Source organism: Pristiophorus japonicus, chromosome 1 (assembly GCF_044704955.1).
Source record: "Pristiophorus japonicus isolate sPriJap1 chromosome 1, sPriJap1.hap1, whole genome shotgun sequence".
In the NCBI taxonomy this organism is placed as follows: domain Eukaryota; kingdom Metazoa; phylum Chordata; class Chondrichthyes; family Pristiophoridae; genus Pristiophorus; species Pristiophorus japonicus.
The window spans coordinates 307,706,558-307,724,008 of NC_091977.1; the positions used below are offsets into that span (position 1 = coordinate 307,706,558).

Genomic DNA, 17,451 nt, shown 5'->3' on the forward strand with positions numbered 1-17,451 from the left:
TTCCAATGCCCCAGGAATTTGAATCCCTCCCTGCTGCACCACTGCTCAAGCCACGTATTCATCTGAGCTATCCTGCGATTCCTACTCTGACTAGCACGTGGCACTGGTAGCAATCCCGAGATTACTAATTTTGAGTTCCTACTTTTTAATTTAGCTCCTGGCTCCTTAAATTTGTCTTGTAGGACCTCATCCCGTTTTTTACCTATATCGTTGGTACCAATGTGCACCACGCCAACTGGCTGTTCACCCTCCCTTTTCAGAATGTCCTGCACCCGCTCCGAGACATCCTTGACCCTTGCACCAGAGAGGCAACATACCATCCTGGAGTCTCGGTTGCGGCCTCAGAAACACCTACCTATTCCCCTTACAATTGAATCCCCTATCACTCTCGCTCTCCCACTCTTTTTCCTGCCCTCCTGTGCAGCAGAGCCAGCCACGGTGCCATGAACTTGGCTGCTGCTGCCCTCCCCTGATGAGTCATCCCCCCTCAACAGTACTCAAAGCGGTGTATCTGTTTTGCAGGGGGATGACCGGAGGGGTCCCCTGCACTACCTTTCTTGGACTGCTCTTACTGTTAGTCTTCCATTCCCTATCTGGCTATGGACCCTTTACCTGCGGTAAGACCAACTCGCTACATGTGCTAAACACGTCATTCTCAGCATCGTGGATCTAATACTATCTTTAACTTCTCTTTAAGCTATGCTTGGACCACTTTTCCTGTGGGGTTTTTGTGCCTTAAAGGAACGTATATTTGTTGTAAATTATGTATTAATTCTTTAAATGCTAGCCATTGCTTGTCAACCATCATACCTTTTAATGTAGTTTCCCAATCTACCTTAGCCAACTCACCCCTCATACCCACATAGTTTTCTTTGTTTAGATTTAAGACCCTAGTTTCGTATTTAACTCAATCACTTTCACAATATAAAATTCTATCATATTGCAGTCACTCTTCCCTAAGGGCCCCTTTACTAGAAGGTTATTAATTAACCTTTTCTCATTGCACAATACTAGATCTAAATTAGCCTGTTCCTAGTTGGTTCCTCAACATCCTGATCCAGAAAATTATCTTGTATACATTCCATGGGCTCTATTTTCCTCTTTGCCAATTTTTGGCGCTCTGGAGGATGTACGGTCGATTTTTTTGTGCCCGTTTGTGCCGAAAAAAAATACAATTTTTGCCAACGTAAAATTGAATTTTGGCGCTGCGGTATCCGAAGTTAACATCTGGGGGTGGAGCTTCAAGTGTGCGCCGAAAAGTCAGTGAGCATGTGCCGGGAAAAAAAAACTTTTTCCACAGTGACCTACCAGTAGCTTGTGAGGAAACATTCGGATCGGAGCTGGATCTGGACATTTAAATTTTAGCTGCAAAAGATGGATCCAAGGGAAGGAGAAGGGGAAGGGCCAAGAGATTTGAAGCAGAAGAAAATGAGCCCCTGGTAGACTCATTGGGCTAGAGTTTCCCTAACCTGTTTTTCTGACGCCTTAACCGAGGTGCGCCGCTTTTGTCCGCCTCCAAGCACGCTGAAAAAAGACGTCCGTATTCTGGCCACTCCCCAGCCTCTCCTCAGTCGTGGCACAGTGTGGCCCAATGGATTGGGGGTGGAGCCAGGTCCCGGCACTGAAAACAGTGCCAGAACCTCTGCACATGCGCGGTAGAGTCTGTGCGCATGTGCAGTTGCTCCTGGCAGGCCGTTTCTGCAAACGCGTGCTGTAGGCTGTGTGGGAGGGGCCCGAAGCGCGACGTTCCTAGACCTGGCCGAATGGGCTTCCTCATCGGCGGCCCGCTGCATTCCCTAAGGTAGGACTTCTATTTTTTATTTGTTATTTACTGATTGATTTTGGTGGTTTAGGTGCAGGGTTCCTTCTATTTTTTTTTATTTGTTATTTATTGATTGCTTATTACTTTGGTCTTGGTGCTTTAGAGGCAGGGTTCCTTCTATTTTTTTATTTGTTATTTATTGATTGCTTATTACTTTGGTCTTGGTGCTTTAGGGGCAGGGTTCCTCCTATCTTATTTGTTAATTAATTGTTTATTACTTTTTGTGCTTTGGTGCTTGATGGTGCTTTAAATGTAGTTACTTGCGCCGATTCCTTAACTGTAAGTAAGGTCTTTCTGTGCGGACAAAATTGGACACATACGCTGCCCTAAGTTAGTTTAGTACAATTTTTTTCTGGCCAAATTGGCATAAATGGTGTAAGTGGCTGGGAACGCCCCCTTTTGAAAAAAAAACTGACCTAACAAAAAACCTAACTAACTCACTTACACTGGCACAAATTAAATGGCCATATTTGCAACTAAAAAGATACATCATAAAAATCAAGTTACACCAGAAAAAACGGTGCAACTCATGGGGAAATTTGGGCCCATTGAAAGGAGATGGGATGTGCTTGAGAACAAAGGAAGAATGGGACAAAAGAAACTGAAACCCTCTCTGCTAGCAAAACTTTGGGAACAAGTTGCAGGAGAGTTCAATGCAGTGGCCATAACCCCGAGAAGCGGCGTGCAGGTCAAAAAGAAGTGTCAGGACCTTGGCCAAGTAGTTACTGTAAGTATTTATGTACTACAATTTGTAAATGTGCCTAATGTGGGTGTGTGTGTGGCCACCACAGCAGAAGGACCCTCTTTTAAAAAGTTCTATTTTCATCTTTGCAGAGAAAGGTGTCACAGATTGACCGAGAAAGATCAAAAACTGGAGGAGGTGCGCGAAGTAGGCTGCAACTAACAGCCGTGGAACAGAGGATCGCTGATATGATTAAATCTCGCAAGAGAAGATCAACCATCAATGTGGACACTGGGTCCAGGTTACTGACAGAGGGTAAGCCCTGCCGCGTACTCATGTCACCCTGCCCCCTCTGCCCCCTCCCCTGCTACTAACCAAATGCTCTGTTATGTTTTGCAGATGTTGCGCATTAGGAAGAAATAGAAGCTGAAGCAGAAGATCAGGAAACCGCCAGTCCAGAAATTCTTCATCAATTTCAGGACGAGGATGAGCTAGACAATGAAGGGCAGCAGGAAGACCCCAATGATGAGATGGTTACATTACAACTGGAACCAGTGAACCCCCTGAGGACACCAAGCCCTTTGCTGAGCGATACAACCAACGCGACATCTACATGCTGAAGAAGAGTTCGATGATGAACCCGGGCCTTCCACGATGCTGTCTGCTAGGTCTGTCCCTGTCCAACCCCACCAACAACAAATGCGGTACAGTCTGAGGCTGCGGGTTCCAGTGGGTTGCAGCAAGCCACACTGGGAGACAACTGAGGGGGGTGGGAAGGAGAGCTCAACCTGAAATGCAGAATGCAGGAGACATAGGACAGATCGTTAGAATGAGTGGGAAGAGCACTGAGCTAACCAGATCGCTACTGGACACCATGGGTGGGGTGAGGGCAGAATTAGGGGGACTTTCAGTAGAAGTAGCAACACTGGAGGAATGGGAGCAGTGTTGGGACAGATGAGGGAAGGAATGTCAGAGATGTGGAAGGAGATGTCGGAGATTAGGGACGGAATGTTAGAGGCAGCTGGTGCAGTGTCGGGACAGATTAGGGAGAGGATGTCAGAGATTAGGGAGGGAATGTCGGAGGCAGCTGGTGCAGTGTTGGGACAGATTAGGGAGGGAATGTCGGAGATAGCTGCTGCAATAAGTGGACACACCCAGGCTGTCATTGCCCAATTAGCAGCATCAACTGCTGACACTCACTTTTCAAGCCCCAGACCAACCTCAGCTAGCGTGCCGGAGTTCATCTACATGCTGAAGAAGAGTTCGATGATGAACCCGGGCCTTCCACGATGCTGTCTGCTAGGTCTGTCCCTGTCCAACCCCACCAACAACAAATGCGCCTTCACGCAGAAAGCAGAAAAAAACCTTGGGGTCATGGTGAGGAAGCAGAAGTCTGAGACAACGGCACGGGTAGGAGTAGAGGCAACAACAGGGGCAAGAGGGACGCACAGCACTAAGGTCTTTGAATAAAGGGGAGGAGAGATGACTGCAGCTAGAGTTTGTTTGTTTGTTGCTGCTACTTGTTGTTTTCTTCATTGAAGAGTTTACAGTTTGATACAAAATGTTGTATGAAAGTTAAGTAAAACTGTACAAATGTTTAATAAACCTAATTATTTTTAAAATTTAAGCAGAATCCTGCACATTATTTTTTGAATGAAAGCAACATAAACCAACACAACATTACATACATGTGATATACGTTATTTTTTCACACTAACAGGTGGAAAGAGTCAACACTGTCGGGCCGTTTAGCCTTCAGGAAGCAAAGCGATCACGGATTAGCCACTGACGCAAGTCTCTAGCTATGGCTATAGGTGCACAAGTCCGCCTTCTCCACCGTCGTCCTGCGGGTTCATTGTCCTCCTTCTCCTGCTGCTGGTCCTCATTGTCAGTCTCCTCCTCCTCCTCCTCCCCCCACCCCTCTTCTCCCCTTTAATGCCCACGGCCTGGCCCCTCATGATGGCCAAGTTGTGCAGCATGCAGCACACAACAGGGAACTGACCGACATGGTGAGGGATGTATTGCAGGCAGCCTCCAGAGTGGTCCAGGCATCGGAAACGCTGCTTCAGTATGCCAATTGTCCGCTCTATGATATTCCGTGTCATTATGTGAGACATGTTGTACTGACGCTCTGGCTCAGTGCGGGGATTGCGTGGGGGGGGGGTCATAAGCCAGTTAGCAAGCCTTTACCCTTTGTCCCCGAACAACCAGCTATGCCCTTCTGGCAGCTCCTGAAATATGGTAGACGTAACGCTCTCATATAGGGTGAAAGCATCATGGATGCTACCTGGGTATTTGGCATCTACTGCCATGATCCGATGCAGATTGTCGCAGATAAGCTGCACATTTAGGGAATGGAACCCTTTCCTGTTGCGATAAACCTCAGAGTCATCCAAAGGTGCTCTCAAGGCAATGTGGGTACAATTGATTGCACCCTGTACCTGTGGGAAGCCAACAATTCTAGGGAACCCCATAGCCCTGTCTCGCATTGCCTGCATGGTCATAGAGAAATTGATGAACTGGTCCCTTTTGGCATACAGTGCAGCAGTCACCTGTCGAATGCAGCAATGTGTGGCGTGCTGCGAGATGCAGCATCTGAACCCCAGTTGCTGCCTGAAATGAGCCAGAAGCATAGAAGGCAGCCTTCACTTGTCTACACTTCCACAGATAGGGCAGTCCTCCTGTCACCTCTTGGCTGTATGGCTGACCTGACTAGCTGGCAGATCTCAGTCATGACCTCCTTTCTAAATCAAGCCTGCGAATGCAGTCTGCCTCACTCAGGTGTAGGTATGAGCACCTGTCTCTGTAGATTCGATTAGGGTATGGCCTCCTCCCCATTAATGCCCGAGCGATCTGGTTTGTGCGATGACAGAGCCATCATAACTGTCGCCTCCACATGCCATGCATGTAAACCAACCTTACTACATGAGGCATAGTAAAATGTGCACCCATAATTATTATTCTTAACTTTGTTATTCTTGTTATTGTGAGACTTACTGAAGCACAGCACACACACCTTTGTTGGGTGATGCCCTAGCAGAATGGACCATACCCTGGTCTGCGTGCATGCGAAACGCTAAATTCTGTCTCTATCGAGACGCGACGCATTTATGGCACTTTAATTATAGCTTGTACCAAAAATGCCTATGCTTGCTGCTGTATTGTGCCAACTCCGATGCACAGTTTGGAGTGCATGCCAGCAGGATCACTCCCTCGGCCGGACAGGAACTTGGATTCCATCCAACCCCCCCGCTCCCCCCGGGCTTCTTTACAAGCTGAGCACTGGGGAGAGGTTGGAATCTAAAAGCGCCGAGCTCCTGTGCTTGTGTCCGGCTGAGGGAGCGATCCTTCGGCTGGCTGGCATTCCTCCGGCCCGTGCCTGGAGCCCCGAGAGCAGAGATTCAGTGGTGTGGTGGGGTGCAATCGCAATTTGCCTATTCTCAAAAACATTCTGTGGGTAAAATGAACTTTCCGAGTTCCCTCTGCAAAAATCATCATGAATTTGTGTTTTAAATTGTCTTCGTCCTTCGCTCCAAAAACTCAGAAATATGCTCAGTGCCGATTTTCTTAAGTTGACGTAGGGTTTTTCTGATCGGTACTTAAGGCCACTGTGCGCCACCCTGAAAAAAAATAGTTGTTGGCGAAAATCAGTTAAAGTGCCAAAAACGGCGCGGAAATCAGTTTTCAACCAGACCCATGCCAAAAGATCTTGCGTGCAAACAACCATCGCTGACAGTTGCCGCCTGCGTACAAACTTTGAGGAAAATTGCAAAATCATGATTCCTCCAAAAAGATCAGAGGACGGCAAAAAAACGGCGCCCAATGGTGGCGAAAATACAGCTCCATGTGTGTGAGCAAGTCAAGCAACAGCATGTCTCTTCAACCAATCAGATTGACGAATCCTTACTGAGACAACTGGAGTCTAAACCAGGAAGTGTATTAGAATATTTAATTCAATGTAAGGTCATGTACAGAAAGTGAAATAGAGAGGGAAAGAAAGATGGGATTAGAACTGTGAGAGATAAAGGAGAAAAAAAGTAAAGAAAATAACATTTTAATTATAATTTGTAAAAAAATCTCCAACAATAATTAAAGTCAGCAGGAACGAGACTCCACGCCGTTAAAAATTCACTCACACTTGAACGGACAAATCCTAACTTTTTCTGGGATGTTTAGTGGGTATCTAATGGGTAAATACCGCATTCATGCCCATCATGTATTTTAATGCCAAATGTCTCACCGAGATACCGGTGTAGTAAAGCTTTTGGAAAAGCAGAAATTAATAACTAAAACTATTACATCAGTACAGTTGACTGATGGTACTGATGCATTCTAGGAAATTAGGTAAACTGGGTGTGCTCTGACTGCACAACCCTAATCTGGTCCACAATCATCTCAACTCTGGGCACAATTATCAGGTACAAGCATAAGCTTTTGGAAGAGGTTGAGGCCTTCAAGTTAAAACCTTAATAAAAGAATGAAAATATACAAAAGACAATTCAGTAGATAAATTTAATGATGTTAGCTCCAAACTTGACTATCCCAATGCAATTACCTCAGAAAAGATCAATTAGCTCAGAAAAATGTCCCAAAGTTCTTGGTTTATATTGTTTTCAGATTTTATCCAAAAAGAACATTCAATTACCTTACACACTTGCAAGTCTTCCCACTCAAATGCAAAGAGACAAAGCTTACAAAGCAGCTGTCACGTGAATGTTCATTCAGTTCAGAAGAGAAAGAACTTGGGGGTGGAAATTTGGTCGCGCCTCATTTGGGGCGGTAACCCAGGCGGAGTGGTAATTTTAGTGCCTTGAAAAAGTTTGCGTCCTCCGTCCAGAAATGAATCAGAATCGGGCTGACAGGGACGCTAATCAGCTGTTGCACACCAGAGCTGGGGGGGCCATAATGAAAGTTTGGTTGGTAAATTTAGCGGACCCATTGCGCATGCGCTGAACTCCCAGTCAGACCCCGGGAGTATCCGACTCTTAAAGGCGCAGCAACTCAACGATAATTATACGCACTTCAAGGCTCTCACTCACCTGAGTCCGGGAGGATAGATGCGGACGAGGCAAGGCAGCGAATCCCTTGAGCCGCTGCTGAAGGCAGTGGAATTGCGACAAGCTGACTTGCTGCCTGGAGGGGGACGAAGGCCATTCCCCGAGTCGTCAGGAGGCTGTGGCGGGAGGTGGATCAGCATGTCTCTTCCCGTGATACGTTGCCCAGGACAGCCACTCAATATTGCACAAGATTCAATGACCTCACTAGGATGGTCAGGGTGAGTACCCGTTACATTATCCTTGCAATTCCTTCATGTGAGCCTCACTGCTTCACACTACCCACAACTGCTCTGTGTGTGTCAGACCATGTTCCTCATTGCTGTACAGACCCTCAAAGCTCTTTATAACCGCCCTAGACATGCCCCACCCATCCAAGCATCTCACCTTCTAGATCCCGACTCAGCCTGAGGAAACCAACACCTTTTAAGTCTCCATATGCGGTCACATGCTTTCAGCATCTTACTTACTTGTACCTTCTTGTGCCCAGACCCCATCATAGGCAGTCCCTCGGAGTCGAGGATGACTTACTTCCACTCTAAAAGTGAGTTCTCAGGTGGCTGAAGAGTCCAATGCTGGACCTACAGTCTCTGTCACAGTTGGGGCAGACAGTAGTTGAAAGAAAGGTGGGTGGGGAGCCTGGGTTGACACACGCTCCTTCTGCTGTCTGTGCTTAGTTTCTGCTTGCTCTTGGCGTTGAGACTCGAGGTGCTCAGCGCCCTCCCAGATGCTCATCCTCCACTTTGGGAGGTCTTGGGCCGTGGTAAGGTCTCATGCCCCGACGTCTACAGGCTCTCCTCCTTCGGCCGGCGACCTGGCCAACAGCCTTCTCTCTTCATGCTGCCTTGCTAGAACATGTAGAATGCAATGGTGGCGAACAAGTAATGCCCCCATTAAAGTTTCAGAAATAAGTTTCTCTCAAGCTCAACTGGTATGTCTGTCTTCTGCTGCAAACTCATCACCGTGCTGTGTGTAAATGTTGCACTGACTGTGACCTCCGAGGGAAGCACTTCCTCATTCCTTTAAGTAACCACCAGTTAATGACTCTGCAAGCCTGGACCGACTGTTTTTCCAGACGTTGTTCTTGGCGGCCGTTAAATGAGACGGCTGCACCTAATTTTCTCACTGGGGCGCAAGCACGGGCTATGCATCAGGAATACATCATGATTGAAGTGATCATCAGCAGCCAGGTGCTACTGGTTAGCACCCCTGGTGAGTCTCTAATGATTTTTTGGTCGGGGTGTTAAACGCTGCACTCCCGGTTGGTAACCTCTTATGCTCCCATTAACTCTGGCCACTAACTGAAGCGTTAGGCAACTGAAAATCCAACCCTGGAAGTTTGTTCTTCAGTAGAAACTGGTGGGCTTTGTACCCACCTGTGACCCAATCAGCCCTAATGTCCTGTAAGCCTGTACTCTTAAGTCCTTCTGCTCTTGCATAGCATTGAACCTACTTTCATTCAGGGTATAGTTACTGCTACCAATATGTATGACCTAACACTTACTTACATTGAATTACATCTGTCACTTCTTCGCCCATTCCTCCATCTGGTCAATATCCCGTAACATTTTTCTTTAGTCTTCTAAAGATTTAACCATACCTCTTATTTTGTTATCATCTGCAAATTTTAACTCAATTTCTATGTCCAAAATATTGATATACACAGTGAACACAATTGGCCCCAGGACTGAACCCTGAGAGACACCACTACCTACTTCCAACCAGACTGAAAAACTCCCCTTAACTCCCACACACTCTCTGCCCCCATTCGATCTCATTTTTAATCCAGTTTGTTATTCTCCCTCTAATTCCATAACCTTTAATCTTCTGTAGTAATCTCCATGTGGGACCTTGTGAAAAGCTTTTCTAGTGTCCATGTGGACCAGATCCATTGCATTTCTTCCATCTACCATGTCTGTTACCTCATCAAAGAATTCTATGAGGTTTCTCATGCAAGATTGCCCCTTTTGAAATCAATGCTGGCTGCATCTAATTATTTTCTATTTTTCTAGAGACGTCTAATTTCATTCTTAATTAAATACTCTTTAAAAAAAAATTCCAAACACAGATTTTCAAATAACTAGCCTTTAATTACCCAGATTAGCTCTGTCTCCCTTTTTAAAAAACAAGTACTATATTGGCCACTCCCAAGTCCTGCGGCGTACTTCCACATTCAATGGAGCCATGGAATATAATTTACGACCTCAACTCCTTCAGGAGCCTGGGATGTATCCCATCAGGCCCCAATGCTTTGTGTTCCCTTAGCTACTAATTTATCTAAAACTTGAGCACATAATCTAGGCTGACACTTCAGTTTAGTACTGAAGAAGTACTATATTTTCAGAGATGCTGTCTGTTGGATGAGAGGTTAAACCAAGGCCCTCAAGTGGATACAAAAGATCCCATGGCACTATTCGAAGAAGAGCAACAGAGTACTCCCAATGTCCTGGCTAACATTGTCCCCCAACTAAAATCACTAAATCAGATTATCTGGTCATTTATCTCATTGCTGTATGTGGGATCTTGCTGAGCTAAAATTGGCATGAAGCAACAAACTGTACGTACTAGGCAGGACTTGATCCTGGTAGAAGTGAAATTAACAAAGACCAGTTTCTCCACAACACTTTTGTTTTTATTCGTTCACAGGATATGGGTATCAAGGACAAGTTATCCTTGGGAAGATGGTGGTAAACCAGCTTCTTTAGTGTGATTGATTGCCATTAGGAAAGTGGCAAATTCAAATTCTGGGCACTGTAACAAGTTTTTAAAGATCTCTGGCTGGCACATCTTGCCTTCTTATGTTGCAGTAAATTGGCCAGCAAAAGTCTCCCTCCGCCCACTGAAGCAGGCAGCACAGTAGTGACAAAAATGGGCGGGCACCCACCCACCCACCCATATTATGCTAATACCCATGTCTCTAGAATTTGGGATCAGGTCAGGGTACATTCATAGGATTGGCAGAAGTTTTGTCCAGCTCCAAATCCAGCCCAAAAGTCCACAGGGGAATTTCAGAGATTTTCTTTTTATCAGTTCTTCAAACGGCTTTTTCATGTTTCTTACAAGTATAACCAGCAGCTGCTACCTCTTACCTTTGATAGCTCCACACTTAATCCTTCCTTGTCTATCAATGTCTTTACCCTATGTAGCTAATTCCATCCAAGATTTGAATATGTTCATCATATTTGGGCAGGCTCTTCTAATTTCTCTCTCACATACCTGCACAAGATTACAAAAAAACTTGCCATTTGGTATGTAAACTTGTCATCTAGACTCTCACCTTCTCAATCTTTCTTCTCTTCTCTCCTCTCTCTGTCTGTCTCAGTGCTCTTCTGAATTTTCCACTCTTTGTCAGTCTATGTTGCAAATCTTCCTGCTATATCTTCACTGTGTTGAAATAAAAATTCATTGAACTGTCTACTACCCTAACTTATTCTTTCCCCAAATCTGAAAACTATAGATTCCCTTATCTCTCCCAGTTTTCCTTTTCTCCTTCAACCGTCTAGCTTTTAAAACTCAAGCTTGATGTCACCTACTTATTATTTCCTGCTTTACCTTCATCTTTTACTCTTTTCAACCTTGGTGATGCTCTTGCTCTTGGATCTTGGCCCTTTAGCTTGGTTTCCCAATAATTAAACAAAAATAAATCAACTATGGCACTGTAGTGTCTAGCAACACAAATAAGATCAGCTTGGTAGTGAGTACAATGAGTACAAACGGGCTAAGAATAGTCAGAAATGAGGAATGTCCCAAATGGATTTTTTTCATAAATGGGTAGTACAGGAAGGAAAATATCCCGGACTAACATTCTATTGCATTCTTTCATGAATACTATTCATAGAAATAAGTGGCATTGTTGAGGTAAGTGACAATGCATTCTTGTACATGTAATAACATGTATTGCTTAATGTGCTATTCCAATGAATAGAGTACCATTTTTGCCCAAAAAGTTACTGGTGCCATTGTTACTATTGATTACAGAAGATGTGGATATGGTTCTTAATGAATACTTTACATCTGTTTTCACAAAAGAGAGGGGTGGTGCAGACACTACTCTCGAGGAGAAGTGTGAAATATTAGATGAAATAAACATAGTAAGAGAGGAGGTATTAAGAGGTTTAGCAGCTTTGAAAGTGGATGTCCCCAGGCCTGGATAAAATATATCCCAGACTGTTAAGTGAAGCAAAAGAGGAAATAGCAGTGCTTTGACCATCATTTTCCAATCCTCTCTGGCTTCAGGTATGGTGCAGAGGACTGGAAGACTGCTAATGTGGTACCTTTGTTTAAGAAGGGAGAAAGGGATAAACCGATTACAGGACAGTCAGCCTAACCTCAGTGGTGGGAAAATTATTGGGAAAAATTCTGAAGGACAGGATAAATCTTCACTTAGAAAAACACAGATTAATCAAGGACAGTCAGCACGGATTTGTTAAGGGAAGGTCGTGTCTGACTAATTTGATTGAATTTTTCAAGGAGGTAACCAGGAGGGTTGATGAAGGCAAAGCGTATAATGTAATGTATATGGATTTTGATAAGGTCCCTCATGGCAGATTGGTCATAAAAGTAAAAGCCAATGGGATCCAGGGCAAAGTGGTAAGTTGGATCCAAAATTGGCTCAGAGGCAGGAAGCAAAGGATAATAGCTGATGGGTGTTTTTGCGACTGGAAGGATGTTTCCAGTGGGGTTCCGCAGGGCTCAATACAAGGTCCCTTAATTTTTGTGATATACATCAATGATCTAAACTTGAATTGCAACAGAGCAGGCCTCCAGTCGTCCTGGTTAACCCTTGCCACTGTATAAAGGCCTAGCTCTGTCAAGCCCGTGTGGTGGCTGGTGTGCAATAGTCACCACACCTTAAAAAAATTAACACACAGGCACCTCCCACCCCCTCAATTGGAGTTCAGGACTGGAACATCGGGTCCTTCATTGAAACACCTGTGAACTCGTGGAAGCAAGTCATCCTCATTCGAGGGACCGCCTATGATGATGAGACCTGACTATATTAAGAAGGTACTTGAATATGATTAAGAAGTTTGCAGATGATACGAAAATCGGCTGCATGATTGATAATGAAGTAGAAAGCTGCGGACTGCAGGAAGAAAACAATCAACTGGTCAGGTGGGCAGAACAGCAGCAAATGGAATTTAATCCAGAGAAGTGTGAGGTAATGCATTTGGGGAGGGCTAACAAGGAGAGGGAATACACATTAAATGGTAGGATACTGAGAAGTATAGAGGAACAAAGAGACCTTGGAGTTCATGTCCACAGATTCCTGAAAGTAGCAGGCCTGTAGATAAGGTGGTTAAGAAGGCATACGGAATGCTTGTCTTTATTAGCCGAGGCATAGAATACAAGAGCAGGGGGGTTATCCTTGAACTGTATAAAGCACTGGTTAGGCCACAGCTGGAGTACTGCATGCAGTTCTGGACACCGCATTACAGGAAGGACGTGATTGCACTGGAGAGAGTACAGAGGAGATTTACAAGAATGTTGCTGGGAGTGGAGAATATAAGCTATGAGGATAGATTAGATAGGCTTGATTTGTTTTCATTGGAACAGAGGTGGCTGAGGGGAGACCTCGTTGAGGTGTATAAAATTATGAGGGGCCTGGATATAGTGGCTAGAAATGGCCAATTTCCCTTAGCAGAGGGGTCAACAACCAGGGGGCATAAATTTTAAGTTATTGTTAGTAGGTTTAGAGGGGATTTGAGGGGAAATTTCTTCACGCAGAGGGTTGTGGGGGTCTGGAACACTGCCTGAAAGGATGGTAGAGGCAGAAACCCTCATCACATTTAAAAAGTACTTGGATGTGCACCTGAAGTGTCATAACTTGAAGGCTTACGAACCTAGAGCTGAAAAGCGGGATTAGGCTGGATAGCCTCTTGTTGGCCGGCATGGACACAATAGGCCGAAATGACCCCTTCCATGCTGTTATCGTCTATGATTCTATGCTTTTCTATGCAAATGGTCTCATCAGAATTGTTGCTACAAATTAATGTTAAATTTGTGACAATTGTATGTAGTAGTTAATATTGAGCTGTTAGATAGTCATGAAAGAAAGACTGAATATAACGCCTTTCACGACCACCGGATGTCTCAAAGCACTTTACAGCCAGTGAAGTACTTTTGGAGTGCAATCACTGTTGTAATGTAGGAAACATGGCAGCCAATTTCCAGACAAAAAAGCTCCCACAAACAGCAATGTGATGACAACCAGATAATCTGTTTTTTGAAATGTTGATTAAGGGATAAATATTGGCCAGGACACCGGGGATAATTCCCCTGCTCTTCTTCAAAATAGTGCCATGGGATCTTTTACATCCACTTGAGAGAGCAGATGGGACCTCGGTTTAACATCTCATCTGAAAGACAGCACCTCTGACAGTGCAGTGCTCCCTCAGCACTGCACTGGAGTGTCAGCCAGGATCCCTAAAGTGGGACTTGAACCCACAACCTTCTGACACACAGGCAACTGTGCTACCCACTGAGCCACAGCTGATACTGTGAAACATAATTAATTCATTGCATATATATAAAACATCAGGGGGCTGAAATTGCCCCTCTCCTTAAGGCCTATTACCACTGCAAATCGGCAGTCATGCTGCGGAGTGGAGTGGTCGGCGACTTTTGGTGGAATGGCAGCTGATAGCCCAATTGCCCTTCCAAGTTTTTCTGGCGGTGCCCCAATCACCCCCCCACCGCTACTGTTCCGCTGCTGCTGATCCGTCTTAAGCGTGTCATCACCGTGCGCATCGCCGATCTAACCCCCCCCCGACGGCAACATTCCCCTCAGAAAATCTTCTGCCTGCCTGGCGGTGTGAAAACTAGCTTTTTCCCGGTGGTCCAGTGAGGCTGTGGCCTTCTGCAGTGGTGGTGCAGCTTCCCTTAAAGGGGAGGATGCACTGCCGCTATGTTTTTTTTTGTCGGCTGACTGTCATGTCGGCCCGACAAATATGCCCCCGAGTTTGGCCCGGCCGCCAACAGGCAGCCTGGCATCCCCTCTTGGGTGCCAGAAACCCTCCCTGGTGGCCCAGTGGCCCAAAGTTTTATAATCGTGGGGGCTCCCCCCTTTAAATGAAGGGGAGAGCTGTGGTGACGCGGCGCCATGATGACGTCATCGCGGCGGTACCTCCACTCCACACCCACCTTCCGCCCCTCAGTTACTGTCACCGCCCCGTATCCACCCCTCAGGTGTAGTCACCGCCCATATTATGATCAAATTCCAGATCGGAGAGAAAAAAACCAAAGAGCCGAATGTCACTCACGAGGCGACCTGAATCGCAGCTGCGGTAAAAACATTGAAATGGGGTGGAAGCGCCCCATTTCGGGCGGGGGGCAATTTCTACCCCCAATAGTTTTGATATTAGATGACTGTAAAAATTAGGTAAATAGTCATGCACATTCAGATGAGCATGCAGACAAATTTAGTAATACCAAGAAAGAAAGGCTAGATTTTTGTTGGGCTTGTGCCTCTATTGACGCCCCAGAGGGGCGGTAATGAGTATGCAAATGATTTCTGGCTGGGCAGCCAGCTTCCAGCGACCCACCGGGAAATTTGGTGCCAGTTTTGCGAGGGCGCTGAGCTGTACCATCTGGGGTCAAGCCGGTGTGCAACACCCCCGGTTGCAACAGTGTGGTGAAACTTGTTTAGCGCGGGCCCCGTAGCGCACCATAGTGGGACTGCCTGGAAAAGTGGGCGGTCCAAGCTTTTGCAACAGCGTTGGGGGAAGGAATGACTGCATGAGGTAAGTGTGATTGTTTTTTTTTGTTTTATTTTTTTGATTTATCTTGATGTGGGGTGACCAATGTATTGAGAATGTTTTTTGTGGTGTTTTATGGCGATTTTCTTTTCCAGGGAAGCCTCTCTTGGGGCGCTCCTAGACCGGTTCTTTAGCAACGGATTTTCAGTTGCTCAGTTGGCCTAGCGCCCTAAGAGAGATGTGGAGTGCCTCCCTTAGCACTCCGCGCCACATTCGGGGGCCCAGCTGCTTAATTTGTGGCTGCAGACGCAAACCAGTTCCTGGCGCAAATTTTTCCGCCCCACCGCCATTATCACCCAAAAAAGCCTCCAACCGAAAATCCAGCCCGAAGAGCTTTACTGTGTAATGTGGGACATTAATCCCAATCATTAGTTGTTATCTAAATATATTGGGATTATTTTATGTTCTTTTCTTTCAGTGAGGAAAGGGTGTCAGTAATACTGAACAATGTAACACACTTACAGAAAGCTGTCACAATGCTCCACAGTCAGCAGGACGATAGTTATGGTCACCTAAAGAATAGCATTGAGAAGTTGTCTAAACTATTAGAAACAGAGTTAAACTACGAACCTAGGAAAGGTACAGAAAATACTTCAATTACTGCTTTCACATTTACTTAATGGTTTAAATATATTGTAGAACTGTTGTATTCACATCCTAGGCAAGAGGTACTTTTATGAATCCAAGCACCTAGTGTGCAGCTCAGCTGCCAGATGTGATTATGAGAAATTTTGGAAAATCTTGGGGAGCATGCACCCAAATTCCTGGCAGGGATGATTCTATGATCCAACACACCAAGTGCCCAGGAGTGTATGTTTGGCACACAGCCCATGATTTTCTATCCATTAAAATTAAGGGGTGGAAACTTGTAGCCGATCTGACTGATTTTCAAAGATGCTTTCCCTACAAGTATGGCTGTCTGCTGGATGTGCTGGATCCTGATATGCAGTCCTGGTGGTTTGTGCTCTATGCTAGGAGTTCAAATTTGTAAAGATGCCCCCTGAATTTCAAGAATTATTCAATTGGTCTGTTTAAGCTATATGTTCACACCAATAATACTCTTCAAATTGAGGGGGAGAAATTGGGGTTGTTTGTATCTCCCAGCAAACGACTTTTAACTCGGGCGCGGCGCCACTAACGACTCCCACTAAATTCTGCAGGAGTTTAGCAGTGGCAGTAACCAGTAGTGCCCCACTCCGCTGCACTGGTGATGACACTGCCAAGCGACCTGTTTTTGTTCCGGAGCAAAAATTTGGTATCGCCCCCTGAAGCTGTGCCGGGAAATGCCAGGGCGATAGTTAAAAGGGAGGTGGCATGAGTGAGAATAAAAAATCGGCTGACTTACTTGTTGTGGCCTGTTGCCTTCTTGAACGTGGGGTCTGTGCTGCGATCTAGCAGCCTGGCACTCTGCTTGAGTGCCGGGCTGATGGCACAGCACCCTGCTCCCCGGTGGTCCAGGTAGGGCCCCGTGTGGGCAGGGCTCCTACGCAGCAGTGCTTCGCTCCCACCTATTAGCACCCCAGAGAGGAAGTGTGATTTTTGCGCTCCACTTCCTCTCGGGGCGGTAACCCCAATTTCACGAGCGGGACGGGATTTCCGCACCTGGTGCAGGATGTTCCGCTTTGTGAATGTTACCACCCCCATACCGCAGTTCCCGAGTTTACCGAGTCCCTAATCTCAACTGTACCATCAAGAAGAGCAGCTACATGGCTGGGAGATACTTTCTGAAAATGATGGAGTGACAGCATCTCCTAAAGTGACGTGCAGAGCAATACTGACAGAGACCAGAGAATAAATGGAGGTTGGGGGCCTACCTGTCCTCTTGACCAAGAAATGGCAGATGTCCTGGCGAATCAAATTGGAAAGTAAAATATACATTAGGTTGGTAATAAATGCTACAAAAATACTAAATTGAAGCAAAATGTGTTTCAGATTATGGTGCTGCTAGTAATTTGTCTGATGTTGAAGATCGAACAATGCCATTATTGAAGTTAATTCAGAGGAGGTTGAGTCATAGGTATGTGATATTTAGTTACTAACAATATAAACACAAAATAAGGAATTTTCCTCTGAATTCACTTAAACAAATAAGCTAGTAGACTGCATAACCCACATGACATTGGTTGGGAAGTATAC

At 45.6% G+C, this 17,451-nt stretch overlaps 1 protein-coding gene across 1 annotated transcript in view; it reads left to right on the forward strand.

The window, feature by feature from the left end:
- The window catches only part of LOC139263724 (uncharacterized), a 124,030-nt gene extending 108,188 nt beyond the window's left edge, over window positions 1–15,842 (forward strand). Inside the window, exon 11 of the mRNA XM_070879795.1 lies at window positions 15,734–15,842. Within this exon, the coding sequence (XP_070735896.1) occupies window positions 15,734–15,736 (3 nt within the window). The 3' untranslated portion in view covers window positions 15,737–15,842. The remainder of the gene's footprint in view (window positions 1–15,733) is intronic.
- The last annotated feature ends 1,609 nt before the right edge of the window (window positions 15,843–17,451 follow it).